The sequence below is a fragment of the Chiloscyllium plagiosum genome, unplaced genomic scaffold (genome assembly GCF_037043375.1).
Source record: "Chiloscyllium plagiosum isolate Xiang-an unplaced genomic scaffold, Cpla_swu_hap1 HiC_scaffold_7, whole genome shotgun sequence".
Lineage (NCBI taxonomy): Eukaryota > Metazoa > Chordata > Chondrichthyes > Orectolobiformes > Hemiscylliidae > Chiloscyllium > Chiloscyllium plagiosum.
The window spans coordinates 45,974,087-45,992,170 of NW_028270145.1; the positions used below are offsets into that span (position 1 = coordinate 45,974,087).

At 40.2% G+C, this 18,084-nt stretch overlaps 1 protein-coding gene across 2 annotated transcripts in view; it reads right to left on the bottom strand.

Moving 5' to 3' along the window:
- Positions 1 to 5,239: 5,239 nt before the first annotated feature.
- itga4 (integrin alpha 4) overlaps positions 5,240 to 18,084 on the bottom strand; it is a 184,673-nt gene continuing 171,828 nt past the window's right edge. Inside the window, exons 27-29 of one of the 2 annotated variants that reach the window (XR_015757649.1) lie at positions 16,955 to 17,074; positions 8,289 to 11,712; positions 5,244 to 7,408 (exon numbers count right to left, since the gene is read on the bottom strand). Coding sequence is in view for 1 of the 2 variants with exons in the window: in XM_043693478.2 (XP_043549413.2) it covers positions 11,557 to 11,712; positions 16,955 to 17,074 (276 nt within the window). In the remaining variant the exon portion in view is untranslated. Of the gene's footprint in view, positions 11,713 to 16,954; positions 17,075 to 18,084 lie in introns of both variants that reach the window. The other variant, XM_043693478.2, reaches the window with a different exon arrangement.

An 18,084-nucleotide genomic window follows, 5' to 3' on the forward strand; every position in this document is an offset into this window, starting at 1 on the left:
TCTTACCTTTCATATCCTGTCCTCAGCTATTGCTGCCACTAGATACATTGCAAAATTGAATCTTCAGATAAACACCGGTGTTCATTGTCTGGAGAGAAGATATCTGATGTGTGAGCCACCATTTTCATGACATTTCTTGACGCGTCTTTATATGAAAGCTCTTTTGGTAAAATAATCTTAGTTTGTCCAGAAATTATATCTTCAGTCAGGATCTTCCATTTCTGTGTAGTTCCAATTCTTTTGTATCACCCAGTTTTAAACTGCAAGTGCATGCCCACCTCTCAACTGGTTATATTTTAAGTGCAAATACAAGACAGAGAGAGAGATAAGCAAAGAAATGCTTTCCATCATGACTGACAAAAATATGCAGAAAACAAAATGCCTTGCTGCATCCAACACTGCAGAAATAACAATGGAAATGCAAAATGCCTTAGTCTTTTGTACACAAATCTTCTTGCAATACAGGCTAATATTCTATTTGCCTTCCAAATTGATTTCTGCATCTGCATGCTGGCTTTCAATGACTTAGAATAAGAACACCTAGATCCCTTTGGATATCAACACTTTCCAATCTTTCACCATTTAAGAAGTATTCTGCATTGTTATTTCTTCTATCAAAGTGATTTATCTACATCATATTCCAAATGCCATGCTGTTGCCTGCTTGTTTAGCCTGTCTAAAACCCCTTGAATCCTCTCTCATACTCCTCACAGCTCTCATTCTTACTAGGTTCTGTATCATCTGCAAACTTAAATGAATTATAACCAGGACCCACATTTCCAAATCATTGACTGGAAATTGTGAAAAACTAGGGCACAAGCACTGGCCCTTGTGATCGGCCACCGGTTGCAGCCTGCCAACCTGAGAACAACTCACTTATTTCGACTCTCTGCCTGCTAATTATCAATTATTGCTATTATGGTCAGAACTGACGGCAATACTGACAAGTCAAATCCCAGAGAGAGGGGCTGTTATGGCACAGTGGTAGTGTCCCCACCTCTGGATCAGGAGTCCAGGGTTCAAGTTCCACATGGTCCAGAGGTGTGTCACAACATCTCTGAGTAGGTTGACTAAAAATTATCCCAGATCTTGATAGATAAGGTTAATTTTTGTGCTGTTACCAAGGCAGTTAGTCACTTGAAATATTCACACAAGGCTGCAAATGCTAAGTTTAGTGCACAAAAGAGAAAGCAAAGCTACTTAAATATGGGAATTCAGACATAAACAGCAAATCAAAAGTTTAAACCTTTTTCCCAGTAATCTCCTTTACAGATACATAATCCCAAAAAAAATCATTCCAATTTGCCCTCTTTAATTTCTTACTTAAATGTCTCTTTCTAGTTTTCTTCTGACTGCTGAAACAACCTTAACTCCTTTATAATTCTGATGACCTGAATCTCCCTTCCATTCTGACAAATTGGAACCTTTACACAAATGCACACAGCTTGGAGATTTTACAAACTAAATCCTTCTGCTTTGGTTACAACTGTTCTCCTGGACTGAAAACTTGATTCTTCTGCTAGAAAGAAACTGTTCTCGTAAACTGAATTCCTAATTCTTCTCAACTGATTTTACAACAAAATACTGGTCCCTTGCCTATTCATAAATTCATGGCAACTCATTCTATTTGACTGTTGGAAATTAATTATTTTTGAAATATCTGGCAATCACATCATTTATAATAGGTTCTAGTATTTTCCCTACTATTTAATTAGACCAACAGATCTGTAGGCTTTGTTTACTCTCTTCTTTCCTTAAACAGTTAAGTTTGCAACCAAACAATTTGCAGGTACCATTGCATAATTAATAGAATTGCAGAAGATGATCACCACTGTATTTACTATTTCTGTACCCATTTCTTCCAACATTCTTGGGTGAAGATCATTGGTTCCAGTGATTTGGCAACTTTGAGTCCCATTAAATTTCTCACTACATTTTTTTAATAATACGAATTTATTTCAATTCTGCACTCTCACCAAACCCTGGGATCTTACTTATTTCAGGGAGACTTCTTAGCTAAATCATCCCAGTCCCAATGGGCAATGAGTCAGTTCAGAAAATGTTGCCAGAATGGAAAAATTAGATTCTCAAATTTGAAAAAGAAATACCTGATTTTCTACCTCAGGTTTTAATAGAGACAAAAGAATCTTACTAGTGAATAATGAAGGGCTTATATGCATGCATTAATCCTATTCCCAGCTATTCTCACCTCATTTATATACAATTTCCTATTCTCCCATGTGTTAGAGAGAAACAGAGAAAACTGACATAAAAGTCAAGACATACCTGGCAGTTTCAGTTACCAATTACTCCTCTGGACCTCCATCTTGGGGCTAATATTCCATCATGTCTTTAGGCACAATCCATGGGCAGCAAGTGCTTGTAACCTCTATCTGTGGAGGTTGGTATTGGACAATGCACTAGCCTCATTGCATAATCAGGTCACAAATCTGAATCATTTATGATACAGTTTATCATTTCAGGACCACACTTTGGAGATCACTGACACCTTTCATTGCAAGGCTGCTAACAGACCTCTTCATGTACAGGCACAGACACCCATCTCATGCATTGGAACAGAACGAATCACAGAGCTGTTAGCTTGATTGCTTAGTGCTCAAGAATTTTGTACCTACTGGATTTTCACAGCATCTCTAACTTGCCTGATTGTGCTTTTCCATCCCATTCAGAAATTACAGCTTCATTGTTTTTCTGTCTTACCTTGAACAGAGACACAAAGCCAGGCAGCCTATCATGTATATCTGCAGTATCAGCAATGTTCTCCCTAATTCTTCTGGTGCCCGTTCAGAACCTGGAGTCATCGAAAGATCATATTGCATCCAAAATCATATAGTAATTTTTGCAGTTTATAAGCTATTAAAACTGTGCATTTATATTATTTTACAGTTATAGGCATTGTAAGGGTGAATTTAGCCATTCATTTCCTCTTAGACCAAATGAGATTCAAGTTTCTTTCTATAAATGTTTATTCATGCACGCATGGGAGATGTACACTTCAAGAAAATGTTATACAGCTCAAATCCTTATGATTTATAGATAACAAGCTTCCAATCATCTATTCCTGAAAATAAGAGTTTCCAATGAAGAAAGTACAAATTTATTCACATGTGTCTATCCAACCCTGGTCACATGATTCACATTCCACGTTAATACACATGACTATACAATCCAACCATATCATTAAACTAACTCTGCAGGGGCATGGGAACCCAGACTGTAGCTTTAGGGTGCAGGACCTGGAGTGTAGGGAGGTTAGGAACATGGCATCAATTTCAAAGGAGGGTGCCTGTAAACAGGAAAGTGGCTTGAAGTGTGTATACTTCAATGCAAGAAGTATACGAAATAAGGTAGGTGACCTTGCAGCGTGGGTTGGTACATGGGACTTCGATGTTGTGGCTATTACGGAGACATGGGTAGAACAGGGACAGGTTTGGCTATTGCAGGTCCCAGGGTTTAAATGTTTTAGTAGGGTCAGAGGTGGGGGTAAAAGAGGGGGAGGTGTGGCATTGCTTGTCAAAGATAGTATTACAGCTGTGGAAAGGACGATGGATGAAGACTCGCCATCTGAGGTAGTTTGGGCTGAGGTTAGGAATAGGAAAGGTGAGCTCACCCTGTTAGGAGTTTTTTACAGGCCTCCTAATAGTCCTAGAAACGTAGAAGAAAGGATTGCGAGGATGATTCAAGAGAAGAGTGAAAGTAGTAGGGTGGTTGTTATGGGGGACTTTAACTTTCCTGATATTGATTGGGAAAGCTATAGCTCAAGTTCGTTAGATGAGTCAGTGTTTGTCCAATGTGTGCAGGAGGGTTTCCTGACACAATATGTAGATAGGCCAACAAGAGGTGAGGCCATACTGGATTTGGTTCTGGGTAATGAACCAGGCCAGGTGTTAGAATTAGACGTAGGTGAGCACTTTGGGGACAGTGACCACAATTCGGTGACTTTTACTCTAGTGATGGAGAGGGATAAGTGTGCACTACAGGGCAAGAGTTATAGCTGGGGGCAGAGAAATTATGATGCGGTGAGGCATGACTTAGGATGTGTGGCTTGGAAAAGTAAGCTTCAAGGCAAGGGCGGAATTGATATGTGGAGCTTGTTCAAGGTGCAACTATTGAGTGTCCTTGATAAGTATGTACCCGTCAGGCAGGGAGGAAAGGGTCGTGTGAGGGAGCCGTGGTTTAATAAGGAATTGGAATCCCTTGTTAAATGGAAGAGGCGGCCTATGTAAAGATGAGGCGTGAAGGTTCAATTGGGGCAATTGAGAGCTATAAGGTAGCCAGGAAGGACCTGAAGAGACAGCTAAGAGCAGCAAGGAGGGGACATGAAAGGTCCTTAGTTGGTAGGATTAGGGAAAACCCTAAGGCTTTCTATAGGTATGTCAGGAATAAAAGAATGACTAGGGTAGGAATAGGTCCAGTCAAGGATGGTGGTGGGAAGTTGCGTGTGGAGGCTGAAGAGATTGGGGAGACACTGAATGAATACTTTTCGTCAGTATTCAATCAGGAACAGGACATTGTTGTCAATGTGAATACTGAGTCACAATTAAGTAGAATGGATGGCTTTGAGGTATGTAGAGAAGAGGTGTTGGAAATTCTGGAAAGGGTGAAAATAGATAAGTCCCCTGGGCCTGATGGCATTTATCCGGGATTCTCTGGGAAGCAAGGGAGGAGATTGCAGAGCCATTGGCCTTGATTTTTATGTCCTCGTTATCTACAGGAGTAGTGCCAGAAGATTGGAGGCTAGCAAATGTGGTTCCCTTGTTCAAGAAGGGGAGTAGGGATAACTCTAGTAACTATAGGCCGGTGAGTCTCACTTCTGTTGTGGGCAAAATCTTAGAGAGAATTGTAAGGGATAGGATTTATGAACATCTGGATAGGAATAATGTGGAGAAAGTGAGGTCTGCAGATACTGGAGATCAGAGCTGGAGATGTGTTGTTGGAAAAGCGCAGCAGGTCAGGCAGCATCCAGGGAACAGGAGAATCGACGTTTCGGGCATAAGCCCTTCTTCAGGAATGAGGAAAGTTTGTCCAGCAGGCTAAGATAAAAGGTAGGAGGAGGGACTTGGGGGAGGGGCGTCGGAAATGTGATAGGTGGAAAGAGGTCAAGGTGAGGGTGATAGGTCAGACTGGGGTGGGGGCGGAGAGGTCGGGAAGAAGATCTCAGGTTAGGAAGGCGGTGCTGAATTTGATGGATTTGACTGAGACAGGGTGGGGGGAGGGGAAATGAGGAAACTGGTGAAATCCGAGTTCATCCCTTGTGGTTGGAGGGTTCCTAGCCGGAAGATGAGGCGTTCTTCCTCCAACCGTCGTTTTGTTGTGGTCTGACGATGGAGGAGTCCAAAGACCTGCATATCCTTGGTGGAGTGGGAGGGGGAATTGAAATGTTGAGCTACAGGGTGGTTGGGTTGGTTGGTCCGGGTGTCCCAGAGGTGTTCTCTGAAACGCTCCGCAAGTAGCCGGCCTGTCTCCCCAATATAGAGGAGGGGTCTCCCCAATATAGAGGAGGCCACATCGGGTGCAGAGGAATAATGTGATCAAGGATAGTCAGCATGGTTTTGTGAAGGGCAGGTCGTGCCTCACAAACCTTATTGAATTCTTTGAGAAGGTGACTAAGGAGGTGGACGAGGGGAAAGCAGTAGATGTGATGTATATGGATTTTAGTAAGGCATTTGATAAGGTTCCCCATGGTAGGCTACTTCAAAAAATACGGAGATATGGCATTGAGGGTGAGTTGGAGGTTTGGATTAGGAATTGGCTGGCTGGAAGAAGACAGAGGGTAGTAGTTGATGGTAAAGGTTCATCTTGGAGTGCAGTTACTAGCGGTGTTCCGCAAGGATCTGTTTTGGGACCATTGCTGTTTGTCATTTTTATAAATGACCTGGAGGAGGGGTTAGAAGGTTGGGCGAGCAAGTTTGCGGATGATACGAAAGTCGGAGGAGTTGTAGACAGTGAGGAAGGACGTGGCAGGTTACAGCGGGATATAGATAAGCTGCAGAACTGGGCAGAAAGGTGGCAAATGGAGTTCAATGTAGCTAAGTGTGAGGTGATTCACTTTGGTAAGAGTAACAAAAAGATGGGGTACTGGGCTAACGGACGGATACTTGGTAGTGTGGATGAGCAGAGGGATCTTGGTGTCCATGTACACAGATCTTTGAAAGTTGCCACCCAGGTAAATAGTGCGGTGAAGAAGGCATATGGCGTACTGGCTTTTATTGGTAGAGGAATTGAGTTCCGGAGTACTGAGGTCATGTCGCAGTTGTATAAGACTCTGGTGCGGCCACATCTGGAGTATTGTGTGCAGTTTTGGTCGCCATACTATAGGAAGGATGTGGAGGCACTGGAACGGGTGCAGAGGAGGTTTACCAGGATGTTGCCTGGTATGGTAGAAAGATCGTATGAGGAAATGCTGAGGCACTTGGGGTTGTTTTCATTGGAGAAAAGAAGGTTTAGGGGTGACTTGATAGAGGTGTACAAGATGATTAGGGGTTTAGATAGGGTCGACAGTGAGAATCTTTTTCCACGTATGGAGTCAGCTATTACAAGGGGGCATAGCTTTAAATTAAGGGGGGGTAGGTATAGGACAGATGTTAGGGGTAGGTTCTTTACTCAGCGAGTCGTGAGTTCATGGAATGCCCTGCCAGTAGCAGTGGTGGACTCTCCCTCATTATGGGCATTTAAGCGGGCATTGGATAGGCATATGGAGGATAGTGGGCTAGTGTAGGTTAGGTGGGCTTGGATCAGCGCAACATTGAGGGCCGAAGGGCCTGTACTGCGCTGTATTCTTCTATGTTCTATGTTCTATTACCTGTTTAGTATTGGCAGTACATATACTGCATAACCAAAAGTGGGCACACATTTGTTAGCAGTTTTGCTCCAATCTTTATTTGCTACCCAATGATTGCATACTGCATTTTGGTTGACGTGTTGTCCAGATGAAATGTGCAACTTACGTCACATCAAGTTGACTAAGTGATCTACTTCTAATCTCTTTCTGGGTTTATGGTTAATCAAGTTTATACGGCTAAATCCATGACGTCTTTTGGCACAATCCATAGGCAGCAGGTGCTTGTAACCTCTATGTTTGGAGATTGATATCAGACAATGCACATGCCTCACTGCATAATCAGGTCACAAATCTGAATCACTTATGATACAGTTCATTATTTCAGGACCACACTTTGGAGATCACTGACACCTTTCATTGCAAGGCTGTTAACTTGATGCCAAAAATGTCGCACAAATGTCCAGAATAATGGATATTTCTTGCTTCTTTTCGAGCATAGTCCACTAAATCATTGGATGTCTGAATGGAACCCATCTTGAGTTTTTGCATAATTGGAAGTTTGATTTCAGTGTATTCCTCGAAAATGTTGTGGCCATGCTTTCATCACTGTTTGATACAAAAGTGGAATACTTCACTATCAGTCAAAACTCATTTGCATCAGTCAAAACTCATTAGAAGCAACATTGCAATTTGGAACTGCTTTTATATTTATGCTTATTCCTCCTAATTTATCTCACTAAGTTTGAAGTAAAATACTCAATTTTATTTAGATTTATTCTTAAGTTCATTTAAAACTAAGCAGTTCACATGGACAATTCTCTGATTAACTGTTCTCTGATTCTCTGTCCTTAACTGTTCCTATGTAAATGCCTTATTAATGCAATTGCTCCTTAAAAGGGTTCATGTAAGAACCCACTCCCTCATTTAGAAAATTACCTACTTTCCCAACTCAGGATGTGATGGTGAAACCTAAACCTTAATATTCCTTCCTTCCTTCCACTCCCTGTCAACCCAATTGGATCTGAGTTTCAGCACATTCCCAGCTAACCCTTTTTTAAAATCTTAATCTCCACTCTTTGCTCCCCTGAGCTCAGACATAACTGTACCAACCATCATGATGCACTGTCACCCCCATGAAAGTAAGGGTAACACTAATTGTCAGTGACACCCATGCAGTCACATGTGCCTTCCAAAACTCCATCATCTCCCACCCTTGAATATTGAGTCACCCCCACTTCATAATTATTGTCATTTGTTCATCCCAGCATGCTGTCTCCAAACCTCACAATTGGCTTACCGAACCTGTCCACCACACAGTGACCCCCGAGAACATTCCTTGACTTCAAGTGAATAGACTCTCAGATCTGACTGTGGCTCAGCCCTGACTAAGGACAGACCAGCTCACTGACTAACTGACTTTTAATCATCCTCTGACTGGTTACGAGGAAACTGCAGGACTGACCAGCAAAGTGAAAGTAATGCATACCCTGTGATTGTTCGCAACAGGTGGTCATATCCGAAAAGCGAATGAAGGCATCCTGCTCCAGAACTCCATGGAATATTGCCCAATGCACAACCCATGAATCGCAGAATCCTCCACTTGCCAGGAATTGTCAAGAAAATTGTCATTGATAATGTTATACTTGCAATAAAGATCAATGTACCCAAGCTTTTCATGAAGACATTGATGATCATGTGGTGAAATATGCAGCAATTTGTAGAGTATATTGGCTTTGCCATACAGAGACAATTCTTAAAAAATTGTATGAATCGTTTTTTCACATATTGATAATGAACAAAATTACAGACATTTCAGTATGAAAAAATTGATTTTGTACATCAAGTTTCAACCAGACTGTGAACTTGCTTACAAGACTGACTTTGATACAATTTTATAAATGACAGCTTGCAAAAGACAGCAATTAAACAATTTTATGTGAACACTGATGTTATGCTTGGAAAAAAAAATGGAGAAGATGAGATCAGACATTTGTTGGAAAAGTATTGTGTTGCTCACAGATACGATCTGGGAATTGATGTTATTTGGATGCACGCAGCAATTAGGTAAGATACTGAAATGTTTTTAAACCAGTATATACAGTGTTCAGCAGATCAACTGTAAAGAAAGGACAATTTGAAGATTTTTCCGAAGTCACAGTTTGATACAGTGGCATTTAAATCTCGGAATGAAGTGAGGTGGCTGTCAAGATCTTGCAGCGAATGTACTAATGCAAAACTACAATGTCTTGATCAAGTACGCAGAACACAAGTGAGTAAATGGTCTGAAATTCTCTCAAAGCTATAATATTGCATTACATTGACATTGACTCGTTCACCTTGCAAAGTCTTGCAAAGAAGCTAAAACAGAATGATGATAAAATAGATCAGATCTAGCAGCATCTATTGAGACAAAGGGTCACTGAACTCAAAAAAAATCCTTTTCTCTCAATAGATGCTGCCAGACCTGCTGTGTTTCTCCAGCACACTCTGTTTTTGTTTCAGATTTCAAGCATTTGCAGTTCTTTGTTTTTACTTCTTGCAGAGAAGCATGTTTGACAGCAACTAAAGCTAGACAATTTGCAAATGCCAAGACCAATAAACTGAATACTGTACTCAATATTTAAGTGAATTTGGTTATTGGAGTGGTGAAGTTAAGGTTCTGGCTGCTCTGTGGTCACTGCTGTAATCCTTCAATTTATTCAATAGCTATATGACCATCTGGAAAGCAGATTTCCAGAAGAGGAATTATGAGAACGGAATGCATTTGAGCTGGCTGCAATAATCAAGACAACTGATATGAATTTGGATAAGACAATATTGTACAACTGATAGTGAAGTATTCCACTTTTGTATCAAACAGTGATGAAAGCATGGCCACAACATTTTCGAGGAATACACTGATTTCAAACTTCCAATTATGCAAAAACTCAAGATGGGTTCCATTCAGACATCCAATTAGACAGTAAAGAGGAATGTACAGGCTCAATATAATGGTCATTATTTTAATTAAACACTCAACCACTAAGCATGACAGCTGGTTTGAAAGTTGATTTTTCTACCTAGTGGATTTTGTAAAACAAAAAGAGGTTGTTTATTTTAGAAAAAAGATTAAATCACATCTGGGGTAAATGACTAGAGGGATGGGATTCCCCTTAAAGCAGAGTGTAAAGGGGAGATTTCATACACTAGTGTAGATTAGGAAATCATCTGTTCCATCATGTCTATGCTGGCTGTTTCAAGAACAATCCAGTTAGTCCTGCTTCCCAGTTCTTTTCAAATCTCTACAATATTTTCTGTTTTATGTTCTTTTTCAATCCCCTCTTGAATATTTATCCACCACCCTATCAGGTAAGGCATTCCAAATCCTAATTATCAAATGAGTAAAACATTTTTCTTCATGTCTGCTTTCTTTGCCAATGACATTAATCTATGCTTTCTTATTGATAATGGAAACTGTTCCTTTTTACTTAGCCTAATCTCAGTTTTAAACACACCAACAAATCTTTTCCCAGTCCACACTCAAAGAACCCAGAACCATCGACATAACCTTTCATTCCCGAACCCATTCTAGTACATCTCTCTGTACTTTCATGTTCTTCCTAAAGCCTGATACTACAACTTGGGATGATCAACTATTTTATGTAAATTTAGCATAGCATCTTAGGTGCTTTTGTACTCCATGCCATTGTTTATGAAGCTTAATATCTTACATATGAACTTCTTTGTTACCGTTTTACCATTTTTTAAACACACAAACACCCCCAAATATTTCTGCTCTTTCATACCCTTTAAAGATACCATTCAGCACCTTCTTTCTTCATTTTTCTTTGTTAAACAGACCACTTCACATTTTACTGCATTGTATTTCAACTACCATTTATCCATTCTAACACTGTCAATGTTCTCTTGAAGACTTCTACTGTCTTCCTCACTATTTATTACCTGAAGCAAGGTTTGTACAGAATAAATCAGGAACATTGGTAACCGTAGAAAACAGATTTAAAGCACCTTTTAAAAGAATCACAGAGCAGAGGGATTATCTTCTTAAAAAGCAAGCAGTTATGATACAGACCTTTAAGTGCCATGGAAGCAGAATTGACAAAAACTTTTCAAAATTAACTAGGAATGTGCTTAAATAACCAAGTTTGCAGAACCCAGATAAAATAAAATAGCAGTAACTGGATAACTTTCAAAGAGCCAGCATTAGCATGATGAGATGACAAGTCTCATTCTGCACTGCATAACAAAGAAAAACATTTCAAGAACATCATCTCTCAGTTTGTTCCTTCATATATTAAAAACTAGTTCCATATTCAGAGTGAGGAGAAAATCTTAGCAGATGCAGCAATCTCAAATAATGAACATAATAATTTGTTCACTTTTATCAGTGGGAAGATGTAAAATTCTGTCTACTAGGAAATTTCACTTTTTTTGGTTTTAAGTTGGGAAAATGTATTTATCGATAAACTAGAGTTGTTTGTTTTAAATTCAAGGTTAGATTGAAATATACCTCATAGAAGTAATACTGTCTTGATCAATACAGTGGAAAATATCTGTTCAAAGAGAAACAACTTAAAATTGTTGTATGCACAAAGTAGCGCATGTTTAGACTCTACAAGTTATAATATGGAATACATCTTCGTGAATTCCTGCACAATCATCTATGGTACAATTTTCAGATGTCTTCACTGAAATATACATAAGTACCCATTTCCAGTTTTTAAGTAATGTCTATGCTGTTTCATTTGCATTTCTCACGTTTTTCTTAATATTGATTTGCATGCAAGTGTTTCATCTATTAAATTGTCATCATTTTCCTCTTGACTTATTGGCATCCAAATTTCTTCCAGATTTGTTTTTCTCATTTCTTTATTTAGTTTGGTTTTCAAAGATCTTTTAAAGAATCCACACTAAAGGGGACGGGGAAGAGAAGGGAAAAAAAATTACAAAACTATAAATGAAAGTCTTACCTCTTGATATTTGCACAATTTGTAACAGTGGTCACAAATTTCACACATAACAATATGATCATTTATTGTCATTTGTACTCTGCAAACAACACAGTCAAATGCAGTGAAATGAAATTGACACTGCCTGAAAAAGCAGTCTTGATCAAAGGAGAAAACGAAAAGCATTGTTATTAACCACAGAATTTTCTGGGCACAAATTGACTTTAGTAGTCACCTATGTAGCCCCGGGACCACATAAGCACCCAGATGATCTTCATTTTAGATTCTTATATGGGACTTTGGCATCACTTGCAAAGCTAGCACTTTATCTCCATCCCTAATTGCACTGGAACCGATTGGGTCCCTTGGCCATTTCAAATGACTGCTATGAGTGAATCACATTGCTGAGAGTCTGGAGTCATGTGTAGGCCAGTTAAGGACAGCTGCTTTCCTCACCTAAGGTGAGCCAAGTGGGTTTTATGATCAGAATCTTTTTAATTTGAGTTAAAATTTCAATATCTACCATGGTAGGATTCAAACCCATATCTCTAGAATGGATTCAAATCCAAAGAATGGATCTCTGGATTATGAGTGCAGTGACATTACCACTCTGCCATCATCTCTTCAAAGAATGAGCAGGCAAGCAAAAATGGCATTGGCAAGACTAGTTTACACTAAAAATTAGTGACATTGGACAAAACATGATTTAGGTCTCCTACACCTCATGGATAAAGTAAAATAAAATTATTTATGAAGTAATAACATAAAAAATAAAATCATATGCATGAATGTAAGTGCACATATAAATACTGATTTGTTTTTCTGGAGTGGAGATCCACCTTTACCCAACTCAAATAAATAGGACAACTGAACAAGTGAAATCCACCGACTGACAAACCTATTCCATATCTTGCTGTTCTTAAACTTTTTGAATTGGCATTCTGATCAGGCAGATGATTCACCATCAAAAAGCTGGTGATGTCTTTTTGTAAATATTGAATGCAATTTGGCATCTGGTACCATCATTGGGTCCAGACTGCAGTTTTAACTGTGCCGTAAGTGTAGAAATCTCTGTCTGGTTATGGGCCATCAGAGAATGACTGACATCAAAAGAGGTCATTGACAATAATTTTACAGAATAGGAATAAAACAGAAATTCAGAAAGAACAGATACCCAATGAACACAGTCCGCAGATTTCTCAGCATCAAACCCAGACAAGCAGACAAAACGCGTCCAGAAACCCTAGCCACTCTCCACTACATCAAAGACATCTCAGAAATGACTGCCAGACTACAAAGATCCCTCAGTATCATAGTAGCCCACAAACCCACCAACACACTAAAACAGCAGCTAATGAACTTGAAAGACCCTATACAGACAACAAGCAAAATTTATGTTATTTACAACATATCATGCAAGGACTGTAACAAACACTACATTTAACAAACACTACATTGGACAAACAGGCAGAAAACTAGCCACTAGTATACATGAACATCAACTAGCCTCAAAACGACATGAACCTCTTTCACTAGTATCCTTTCATAGAAATGAGGAAGGACACCAATATAGAGTCATAGAGATGTACAGCATGGAAACAGATCCTTCGGTCCAATCCGTCCATCCCGACCCAATCTAGTCCCACCTGCCAGCACCCGGCCCATTTCCCTCCAAACCCTTCCTATTCATATACCCATCCAAATGCCTCTTAAATGTTGCAATTGCACCAGCCTCCACTACATCCTCTGGCAGCTCATTCCATACATGTACCACCCTCTGTGTGAAAAAGGTGCCCCTTAGGTCTCTTTTATATCTTTCCCCTCTCACCCTAAACCTATGCCCTCTAGTTCTGGACTCCCCAACCCCAGGGAAAAGACTTTGCCTATTTACCCTATCTATGCCCCTCATAATTTTGTAAACCTCAATTCGGTCACCCCCCCGCCTCCGATGCTCCAGGGAAAACAGCCCCAGCCTGTTCAGCCACTCCCTACAGCTCAAATCCTGCAACCTGGCTACATTCTTGTAAATCTTTTCTGAACCCTTTCACGTTTCACAACATCTTTCCAATAGGAAGGAGACCAGAATTGCACGCAATATTCCAACAGTGGCCTAACCAATGTCCTGTACAGCCACAACATGACCTCCCAACTCCTGTACTCAGTACGCTGACCAATAAAGGAAAGCATACCAAATGCGCTCTTCACTGTCCTATCTACCTGCAACTCCACTTTCAAGGAGCTATGAACCTGCACTCCAAGGTCTCTTTGTTCAGCAACACTTCCTAGGGCCTTATCGTTAAGTGTATAAGTCCTGCTAAAATGCAGCACCTCGCATTTATCTGAATTAAACTCCACCTGCCATGTCTCAGCCCATTGGCCCATCTGGTCAAGAGCCTGTTGTAATCTGAGGTAACCCTCTTCGCTGTCCACTACATCTCCAATTTTGGTGTCATCTGTAAACATACTAACTGTACCTCTTATGCTCGCATCCAAATCATTTATGTAAATGACAAAAAGTAGAGGACCCAGCACCGAACCTTGTGGCACTCCACTGGTCACAGGCCTCCAGTCTGAAAAACAACCCTCCACCACCACTCTCTGTCTTCTGCCTTTGAGTCAGTTCTATATCCAAATGGCTAGTTCTCCCTGTATTCCGTGAGATCTAACCTTGCTAATCAGTCTCCCATGGGGAACCTTGTTGAAAGCCTTACTGAAGTCCATGTAGATCACATCTACCGCTCTGCCCTCACCAATCCTCTTTGTTACTTCTTCAAAAAACTCAGTCAAGTTTGTGAAACATGATTTCCCACGCACAAAACCATGTTGACTATCCCTAATCAGTCCTTGCCTTTCCAAATACATGTACGTCCTGTCCCTCAGGATTCCCTCCAACACCTTGCCTACCACCGACGTCAGGCTCTATAGTTCCCTGGCTTGTCCTTACCACCCTTCTTAAACAGTGACACTATGTTAGCCAACCTCCAGTCTTCCGGCACCTCACCTGTGACTATCAATGATACAAATATCTCAGCAAGAGACCCAGCAATTACTTCTCTAGCTTCCACAGAGTTCGAGGGTACACCTGATCATGTCCTGGGGATTTATTCACCTTTACCCATTTCAAAACATCCAGCGCTTCCTCCTCTGTAACCTGGACATTTTGCAAGATGTCACCATCTATTTCCCTACAGTCTATATCTTCCATATCCTTGTCCACAGTAAATATTGATGCAAAGTACTCATTTAGTATCTCCCCCATTTTCTGCAGCTCCACACAAAGGCCGCCTTGCTGATCTTTGAGGGACCCTATTCTCTCCCTAGTTACCCTTTTGTCCTTAATGCATTTGTAAAAACTCTTTGGATTCTCCTTAATTCTATTTGCCAAAGCTATCTCATGTCCCCTTTTTGCCCTCCTGATTTCCCTCTTAAGTATACTCCTACTTCCTTTATACTCTTCTAAGGATTCACTCGATCTATCCTGTCTATAACTTACATATGCTTCCTTCTTTTTCTTAACCAAACCCTCAATTTCTTTAGTCATCCAGCATTCCCCATACCTACCAGCCTATCCTTTCACTCCAACAGGAATATACTTTCTCTGGATTCTCGTTATCTCATTTCTGAAGGCTTCCCATTTTCCAGCCGTCCCTTTACCTGCGAACATCTGCCCCAATCAGCTTTCGAAAGTTTTTGCCTAATACTGTCAAAATTGGCCTTTCTCCAATTTAGAACTTCAACTTTTAGATCTGGTCTATCCTTTTCCATCACTATTTTAAAACAAATAGAACTATGGTCGCTGGTGCTCCCCCACTGACACCTCAGTCACCTGCCCTCCCTTATTTCCCAAGAGTAGGTCAAGTTTTGCACCTTCTCTAGTAGGAACATCCACATACTGAATCAGAAAACTGTCTTGTACACACTTAACAAATTCCTCTCCATCTAAATCCTTAACACTATGGCAGTCCCATAGTGGAAAGTTAAAATCCCCTACCATAACCACATTATTATTCTTACAGACATACAAGTTTGTTTCTCAATTTCCCTCTGACTATTAGGAGTTCTATAATACAATCCCAATAAGGTGATCATCCCTTTCTTATTTCTCAGTTCCACCCAAATAACTTCCCTGGATGTATTTTCAGGAACATCCTCCCCCAGCACAGCTGTAATGTTATCATTTGATTGGGACAACACATCCATCCCAGGGTAAGCCAAATAGAGACACGCATGAGAATTCATAGAAGCATGGCATTCCAACCGGAATTCTATCGATAAACACATCGAGTTAGACCCCATCTACCACCCCTGAGAGAACAGGAAATGACATCACTACAGGAAATTATATCACCACAGGAAATGATGTCAGCAATGCAAAGAAACCCAAACGTCTCAATAGAAAGCAGGAATTATCACCAACCGTGCTTCGTCCATAGGTCGACTGAAGATGTCACCTAGTAGGGTGACGAAAAGTCTGGAAATGAACCTTCCAGCTCAGCGAGCATAACCTCCATCCAGAAGTGCAAATTATTGATATTCTTTGTTTCATAATTTGACAAATTGAAAATATGAAGGAATCAAAATATACAACTGCATTTCACCAATCTTCCTTAAATAATATATTTCTACTGCTTAGTGTGTACTTTGATATGGGAAATACCTGTGCATTTCATATCAGAAAAATAGGATATGCAGTTTTTATCTTTAAACAGAAAGTTCCAGCATTTCAGGCAGCATCCATGAAGAGATAAACAGTTAATGTTTCAGGTCACTGACGTTTTATGAGAAATTGGTATAAATAGAGCAGGTTTTAAGCAAATATAGAAGCCGGGAAAGGTGGAAGGAGAATTTAAAAGGTCTGTGATCCCTTCCATTATGAACAGAAGGTAGGAGAGGTTAAATGACAGAACAGATAATGATGCAAGGCAAAAGAAGGATAAGTAATAAGGCATGTGAAGAAATATAAGAGGAGAATGGAAGAGCAGAGTAATTACAACAGCTACTGTTCGAACAGAATGTGAGGAGTGGTTATTAACTGAAGTTGGTGAACTCGATAGAGTCCAAAATATTATGAATTGCATAAATTAGATGTAAATTATTTTTCCTTGAGTTTCCATTCTAGAATGTTGGAAAAGTGGAGGCAGCCAAAGACAAAGAATACAATCTATTGTATTTGATTGTAGAACTGAATTAATATAAGTCTTACCTTACAAAGCATAAAAATGCATGTAGCCAATATCAAAATCCCCAATAACAAACTCAGTCCAAAAGTCAATACTGCTACTTTAAATTTTGGTTTAGTATTATAAATTGCTTCCATTATAACCTAGGAAAAAGATGAGAGGTGAGTTAATGAGCAGAAAGAGAGTCATTAAGGCTGCAAAATTAACCAGAAAGTGTATAAATAGAATGATAAATTACAACTACTTGTATTTATGTAGCCACTTTAAAATAGTAAAATATTTCAAGGTATTTCCCAGGAACAGGCTCACAAGATATTCTTATATGTATTTTATCTTTATTGAACTCCTGTAAGATGCATGCCTGCAATGAGTGCCCAGTGGAAGAGGTCACATGAGCACAGTTTTTTGCACAGATAATGTATTTTCCGGTATTCTATAATCTCACTACTAGTCACTGAAGTCAGCTGATCCACCATCCAGCACACTTAGACTGTTACAGCATTTCAAATATTGCTATGAGTGACAGTTCATGAATCAAGAATTCAGCAATTTAATAAAATATTGTGAAATTCAGCACTACACATCACCATTACACTTTTCCCTCGTAAAATGGAAAGGCGGATGTAGCCATGAAAATTGCCAACGGAATCATGAAAAAATGTGCAAATCCTAAATAGACTTGCACAAGGCAATCTGTGTTATCAAGACAATCAGTTCCTGTGGAGAGTGAAGAGGTCTTCTCCCAGTTTCTTCCATCTTTAATATTGTGTGTCATCAGTGCCTCTCTAGTTTGCTTAACTTGGTATTCATTACAGGTACAGCATTGGTTGATGCGGTCCTTGATTTCTTTCCTAATGTTTGGCCACTAGAGTATTGCTCATCTTCAGACTTGACTCAATTTATTAGTCCTCACCTACCACCCGACCAATCTCCACGTACAGCGCATCATCCGCCGTCATTTCCGCTACCTCCAAACGGACCCCACCACCAAGGATATATTTCCCTCCCCTATCAGCATTCCGTAAAGACCACTCCCTCCGTGACTCCCTCGTCAGATCCACACCCCCCACCAACCCAACCTCCACTCCCGGCACCTTCCCCTGCAACCGCAGGAGGTGCAAGACTTGCGCCAACACCTCCCCCCTATCCTCCC